General features: G+C 45.8%; 1 protein-coding gene across 1 annotated transcript in view; it reads right to left on the bottom strand.

Annotated features, from left to right (window-relative positions):
• Window positions 1-7,651, bottom strand: part of agbl1 (AGBL carboxypeptidase 1) — a 178,043-nt gene that overhangs the window by 27,524 nt on the left and 142,868 nt on the right. The window contains exon 23 of the mRNA XM_072663557.1: window positions 1-159. This exon is cut by the window's left edge and continues 1 nt beyond it. Within this exon, the coding sequence (XP_072519658.1) occupies window positions 1-159 (159 nt within the window). The remainder of the gene's footprint in view (window positions 160-7,651) is intronic.

The following is a 7,651-nucleotide window of genomic DNA, read 5'->3' as shown; positions in this document are numbered from 1 at the left end:
GGATTTGTGGTCCTGCAGGCTGTTGTCCAGGTCCAGGATGGCAGCTGCATGGCTGACCAGCCGGCTGTTGTAGCTGATGGCGTTTTTCCGCAGGTTCAGAAGACTCTGGCAGAAGTTCTGACCCATCTCCTCCAGCTCTCGAGTTCCTGTCTGCAGGCCCTGTAGGGGAAAAATCGGGCACACACAGTTGTAAAATCTTATAATACTCTTACAGCATCTCATAATTACATATTACATAATTAGTGTAAGATTATAGACTAATAGATGCTACACAGAACAAAGAAAAAACAGTCACTGGGTGGGACAGTGCCCTCAAGAGCTGGACTGTTGATTTTTACACCCCACTCTACTGGGAGAGTGTATATCTTCACTGTTTAATGAAAAACATGTATCTCCAGGATGGTGACTTTACAGAAGAAGGCAAAAATGGTCTTAACTTTAAATAGAAGTCAATGGCCAAGTAGTTTAGAGCATTTCTATTGGTCTATTCATCCAATAAAATGTAGCTACAGGGTTCAAACCATTGAGAAACTAGAAACAGACAAAAATGAAGATACATGTTTTTAATTGGACAGCAGCAATATAGTGACCCTTTTAGGCCAGGTTCACACTATGCAATTTTAGCCTCGATTTTCAAGTCATGGACAGTTTTTCAGCAGGCAGCAAGCATCTTGTATGATTTTGTAGGGAAGAAAGTGTCTTACTCGGCATCGCATCATTTATATTTACATTTACAGCATTTGGCATTTATCCAGAGCAAAAGTGCTTTGCTATTTACCCAAGAAAACCTCAGCTAGTTAGAATAGACTAATAGTTCAAAGGTACCTCTAAGCTTTAGACATTACTAAACACACGACAATAAGGTGACCATAGTACTCTGCTATTCGTCCAAGTGTTCTCGGAAGAGGTGGGTCTTCAGTCTGCGTTTGAAGACAGTGAGCGACTCGGCCGTTCGGACACCCGGGGGAAGCTCGTTCCACCACTTTTGGTCAGGACAGAAAAAAGCCTGGACGCTTGTCTTCTGCGGATTTTGAGGGATGGCGGGTCGAGCCGAGCCGTACTTGAAGCTCGAAGGGCTCTAGGTGCGGATCAGCTTTTGACCTTTGCCATCAAGTACGGAGGGGCTGGTGCATTCTTGGCTTTGTAGGCCAGCGTCAGGGTTTAGAATCTGATGCGGGCAGCTACAGGAAGCCGCCCGCATCAGTGTTTTCATGACAAAGCATTGGGTTTGTTGACCGCAGACAGACTCGTTGTGTAATTCATGACCCTTTTTCTCTGATCCATTATGTAGTGTTTAAACTTCAGCCACTAAAAAACCCAAACAGGCTTGAAGAGAAGAGTTCAACCACCTGACCAAAGTTGTGGAGTGTGTACATGGCGTTACGGTACTCAGTTGTACCTTATAGTGGATATTTTTAATGGAACACGTATCTTTTATTGGTGCTAGTGCACATCCATGTCGGTATCTGGACTGCCTACCAATCCTCAAACCCTAACGTTGGTCATTTTTTTGGGGGCTACCTACATCACCATCCCTTTATCTGGAGAGTGTTTTTTGTTGCCTACTTTTTGGGGGGAGAATGTACTGTGGTTTCCATTTGAGTATTTAGATTTTCTATTTAGATTTTTTGATTTGAGTAGCTGGAAACCTAAGGATAAAAAGACGGAAGAGGGAAATGTGATGGATGCATGAACTCAAGGTGAAGTAAATGTTAACTAGCTAGTTCAAACAGGGACAATTTCATATAAACGTACAAGTAAAGTCTAAAGTCTAAACCCTTATAAGAGGTAATGGTGCACATATCTGTCACTGTACTATGTACAGCAAAACAGGTTCTCCACATTTGACCCATCTGTGGTACAGAACACACACACTAGTGAACTAGGAGCAGTGAGTTCACACACACCCACCCAGAGCCGAGGGCATGCCAACTCCAGCACCCAGGGAGCAGAGAGAGGGTGAAGGGCCCTGCTCAAGGGCCCAACAGTGGCAGCTTGCCAACCCGGGTATTGAACCCACAACCCTGTCATCAACAGCCCGCAGCTCTGACCGCTGAGCCACCACTGCTTATGGTTGATGTGGTGCAATGGATAACTAATAACACCACTATTGCCAGTGAGCTACCACACCCTATAATTCCTGGTCTGGGTGACTTGGGCAAGACTTGTAACACCACATTAGCCCACCTCTGTAATACGAGTAAGTCGCTCTGGATACGAGTGTCAGCTAAATGCCAAACAGGTAAACGTAACCAGTGTAGCTGTAGCTGAGACGAGTTATATTAAAGATTAGGGTGTGGGTGGGAGGGGCAAGCAGTGGCTAATTCAAGTACGGCTCGGCTCGACCCGCCATCCTTTAAGATCCACGGACTGTTTTCTGTCCTGCACCGAAGTGGTGGAACGAACTTCCCCTGAGTGTCCGAACAGCAGAGTCCAACGCTCGCTGTCCTCAAACCCAGACTGAAGACCCTCCTCCTCTTCCGAGAGTACTCAGGCGAAGAGAAGAGTATTATGGTCTTTTAGTCTTTTTAGTCTAATCAAACTAGCTGAGGTTCTTCTGGAGTCGCTCTGGAGAAGAGCGTCTGCTAAAGGCCATAAATGTAAAGATCATTTAAAGGTACAGGTGCTCAACTCAGACGTTTTGTACAGGGCTGGTCAGACTGGGTGAAAAGGGTGCAGTGCTGTGGTGCTGGATCGTTGAGGTATTTTGACCAAAGCCCATCACAGACATGTTATCAAGATCCCAGGGAACTCCGTTAACTCCTGGAAAAGGGGTTTAATGTGTCAATTTTAAGGACCTCATACTTTTACATGGTTTATTTCCTGGTAAACAAAGATTTACCTTGCAGTGCTGTGTTTCCTGCAGCGTGGGCTATTATTTATACTGACTACATTTAAAATGACTGAGGGAAGTGAGTAATTCGGTAAACAGGGTGGTGCAGCAGTCGAGGCGCTGAAGATAAGGAGAGTTGATTTGATAAGGATTAAAGCTCACAGGTTGGCACACTACCCGGAATAGCTTCCACAGACTGTCTCTCTCTCTCTCTCTCTCGCTCTCTCTCTCTCTCTCTCTCTCTCTCTCTCACTCTCTCTCTCTCTCTCTCTCTTACTCTCTCTCTCTCTCTCTCTCTCTCTCACTCTCTCTCTCTCTCTCTCTCTCACACACACACCCTTTCAAAGCAATTTCTTCAACAGCTTACCTGAAACAACTTCTAATAACAATCGCACAGCTTACACACACTCACACACACCTGGATGAGTTTTGCTTTTGGAATCTAGTCAGATAGTTTTCTAGCTGTTTATGTTTATTTCAGCGAGGCCTCCATCTGTGTACCTGCGGGTGCCGGTGGTCGTGAGTAAACTACCTAAGCTCAGTAAACCCTTCTCTGTTTATCAGCTCGGAGAACACATGCGGTTCTGTCGTGTTTGTGCCAGAACCCTTTTTTCTGCGAAACATGGCGCGATCTGTGCTGAGCTGGTCTTAAGCATTAATCTGTAATGACACGCCATGACTCTGCACTTCCTGCTCCGAGCCGCCGAATCTGCTGAACTGGAACTGATCATTAAGAGAAAATCCATGAGCTCACGTCCCGAAGCTCAGCCCAGCGGGTACAGACTGCAGACCAGCGGCCAGACGGTCACCACACCGCTCAGTACGGCTGCTGATTCTGAAGGAGCTTCTTTCAGTGCAGCGTTTACGGTCAGCTTGTGGCATCTGGGTAACTCTTCATGTACTCTATATATGGACAAGTATCAGGACACCTGCTCATTTGTTCACTGATTCTTCTGAAGTCAAGGCTATCAAAAGAGTTGATCCTGCTTTTGTCCAGAGAAGAATGCTTTCTACTAGATTCTGGAGCAGCATTGCTGTGAGAATTTAATTGCATTCAGCCACAAGACCGATAGTGAGGTCAGGATGTTGAATGATGATCTCCACCCTACCTCATCATCATCCCCAAAAGTACTGGATGGAGCTCCACCTCCATCATTCCAGAGAATACAGTTCCTCCACTGCTCCACAGCTCAACGCTGGGGGGCTTTATACCCCTCTACTAGCCCACGCCTGGCATTATTAGGCAGCATGGAGCCAATAGGTTCATGATGTTGATCTGCTCCAGAGAGTCCTATTCTATTGGCAATACTTCTCATCATGGACCAGACAAGCATGTGTTGTGTGTGCATTTGCACATCTGTGTCAGCAATGGTGTAAGGGCTGTCCACAAACATTCTCTGATGGAAGTGTTGGTGTACAGTGGGAGAGAAATGTGTGTGTGTGTGTGTGTGTGTGGGGTGGTGGGTGGGGGGTGGACAAATGAGTAGGAGAGTATAGGGGAAATAAGAGGGGCACACACTCACATCTTCTCCTGACCTTTACCTTCACACACACACACACACACACACACATACACACACCATTTTCTTATACATCTCACATCTCATACATGCATATAGAAAGCCAATGCTCACACACACATTGTTACAGGCATATTATGTACTCTCTCTCTCTCTCTCTCTCTCTCTCTCTCTCTCTCTCTCTCTCTCTCACACACACACACACACACACACACACACACACACACCCTCTGTGCAATGAGACACTGGTGTGCATTACAATGAAACAGAGAGAGAGAGAGAGAGAGAGAGAGATGGAGAGCTGTTCAGTATGAGTAGAGGTGTGTGAAGGCGACAGCTCTTTAATAATTTAGAGCTGAGAGGAGTGTTACACACTCTGTAGGCTGGGAGTTCAGCTTGGCCTAGGCTGGAAACAGAACCCTCAGACTGAACCATCAGACCGAACCCTCAGACTAAACCATCCGACTGAACCCTCCGACTGAACCATCAGACCGAACCCTCAGACTGAACCATCAGACCGAACCCTCAGACTAAACCCTCCGACTGAACCCTCCGACTGAACCATCAGACCGAACCCTCAGACTGAACCATCAGACCGAACCCTCAGACTGAACCATCAGACTGAACCCTCAGGCTGAACCCTTCGACTGAACCCTCAGACTGAACCATCAGACCGAACCCTCAGACTGAACCATCAGACTGAACCCTCAGGCTGAACCCTCCGACTGAACCCTCAGACTGAACCATCCGACCATACCCTCAGACTAAACCATCAGACTAAACCCTCAGACTGAACCATCAGACTAAACCCTCAGACTGAACCATCAGACCGAACCCCTGAAGCTCTGACTGCTGACCTGAAGCTCTGAAGCTCTGACTGCTGACCTGAAGCTCTGAAGCTCTGACTGTAGATGTAAAGCACAGATATTTTAAGCAGCACTGTCAGTTGGAGATGTTGACGATGATCCTTTAGAACAGACAACCACAGACGAGGATGCTTGCAGACCGGTGCAGCTGCAGGGTCAGAGCTGATTTATTAGATAATCAAATTCAGTGAGCGCTGCTGTCATCACCATGTTTACAAACGGTTAATGAGGAGAATCAGCCACTCCCTCAGTACAGCAGCACAGCAGGCCAGAGTAATGAGGAGAAAAACTCATGAGGAGAATATCCTCACACACACACACACACACACACACACACACACACATACTTACACACACGTCCCTATTTGTAAATACTCCAACTAATTTTCTCTGATGCTTTGTTCAGGGATGATACTACTATCTGTGTCTCATGGGTAATGCATGAGTGTGTGTTGATGTGTGTTTCTATGTTTATGCATGTGTGTGTGTGTGTGTGTGTGTGTGTGTGTTTACACTTGTGCACTTACGCATATTTAGACTTGAGGGCATCACTGCCTTCCCCTGTGATGAAAACAGAGAACAGCACACACACACACACACACACTAGTCTTACGTTTCACCCATTGCTGACACAGATGTGCAAATGCACACACACAGCTTGTCTAGTCCCTGTAGAGAAGAAGTACTGCCAATAGAATAGAACTCTCTGGAGCAGATAAACATCATGACCCTATTGGCTCCAGCAATGTTCCTCCACAATCTAGTAGAAAGTCTTCTTCTCTGGACAGTAGAGACAGATACAGATAGACAGATAGATTTTTTTTAAGTTTTAGAAGTATCAGTGTCCTTATACTTTTGTCCATGTAGTGTCTCACAAAAACAATCACATGATATTATACTATAATTTAAAAAGAGCTAAATACACACACACACACACACACACACACACACACATATCCATCAGATACTACAGACTGCAGCACACTGGCAGAGCTGTGCTTCTTCCTCTCAGTGATGAAGTCCTCATCACGTATCTAAAAGGCATATGTGACACCATTATGTGTGAGTTACAGCCAATTATATGTTGATCTATGACGCTGCGCCGCCACAGACACTCCATATGGCATTGATGTATCGCTTTCTGCGCTAACACGCGCACACACGCGCTGTAATTTGCCTGTCGCGTACGTTATCTCTCCTTCTCTGGTATTTCTACTGATCCGTGACCTTGTTTTTCATCCTCCCGCCCTGCAAACATAAATCATAAATCACGTGTTTACACACGACTGAGCGGCACTCTCCTCAGAGCCTCGTTCTGCCGGCCGCCGAACACTCCGGGCCTAGATAACACCAGCTGTGTGGAAATGAGTGAATAAAGGAAACGTACACAATAGAAAAACAACACTAGCTAGGTGGATGCGGCAGAAGAGCCGGTTTCCGTGATCGGGTCACATTCGGATTTCACTGGACCCAGCCAGATGTGAACACCCCCAAGACGCATTTAATACAAGTGTAAATCTCCCTCGCTTTATCTCTCTCTCTTGCTGTATGTATTTTTTTCGATGGAGAAATGAGGTACGAGTTGGGGTGCTTTTCACAAGGACAAACGTGTGAAAAGTACTGACATGAAAGCATCAACATGAGCTTCATGGAGGAAAATGTGAGGAGTCGTTGTCTAGAAGTTCTGTAAAGCTGCAGAAAGTCAGACTTCAGAGGCGTGTGATCAATAAGCTTTATTGGAGTGTAAATGTGGGGCTCAGTCGGGACGTTTCACTGCAGCTCTCTTGAGTCTCTGCCACGGACACAGTCTTCATACTAGACTACAGACGTCTGCTGTGAGCTGCTGGAGAGGGACGGGACGTGTGCAGGTGTGATGGATCTCTTATAAGCCAATAGGGAGTCAGAATGGTGTCTGTTTATACTTCTCATCCAACCACGATCAGACTCACACTTTCAGGATGGAGAGATTTATCTGGACAGGGTTTAGAGCCGGAATGAAAACAAAGGGAAATTAAATAGGAGGAACGAGGCTGTTTTTAAAATGTAAGGAGGAGAAAGTTCAGATAATTGGGTGAAAATGTGAGAAGTAGAAGTAAAAAGTCTGAAAAATAAAGAATTACTCCAGTAAAGTTTAGAGAACCAGCATTTCTACTGTAGTAAAGTAACAACGTGTCTGTACTTCATTATTTGACACCTCGTTTGCACGTGGGACAGTAAAATCAGGGCTGTGTCCCAACTACACACTTATACTATAGGGCGAGTCAGGGAGTTGAGGGGATGAGGTAGGTTGAAGATCATCCAACAAAAATCCTAGCTAACATTCTTGTCGCTGAATTCTATCAAATTCTCACAGCAATGCTCCTCGAAAATCTCGTAGAAAGTCTTCCCTGGTCGGTAGAGCCCATCAGCAGGATCCTCAAGCTTCTTTTCCA

This window comes from Salminus brasiliensis, chromosome 19, assembly GCF_030463535.1.
Source record: "Salminus brasiliensis chromosome 19, fSalBra1.hap2, whole genome shotgun sequence".
In the NCBI taxonomy this organism is placed as follows: domain Eukaryota; kingdom Metazoa; phylum Chordata; class Actinopteri; order Characiformes; family Bryconidae; genus Salminus; species Salminus brasiliensis.
Note: the sequence above shows the minus strand (reverse complement) of the source record. Positions and strands in the feature narration are given on the sequence as shown.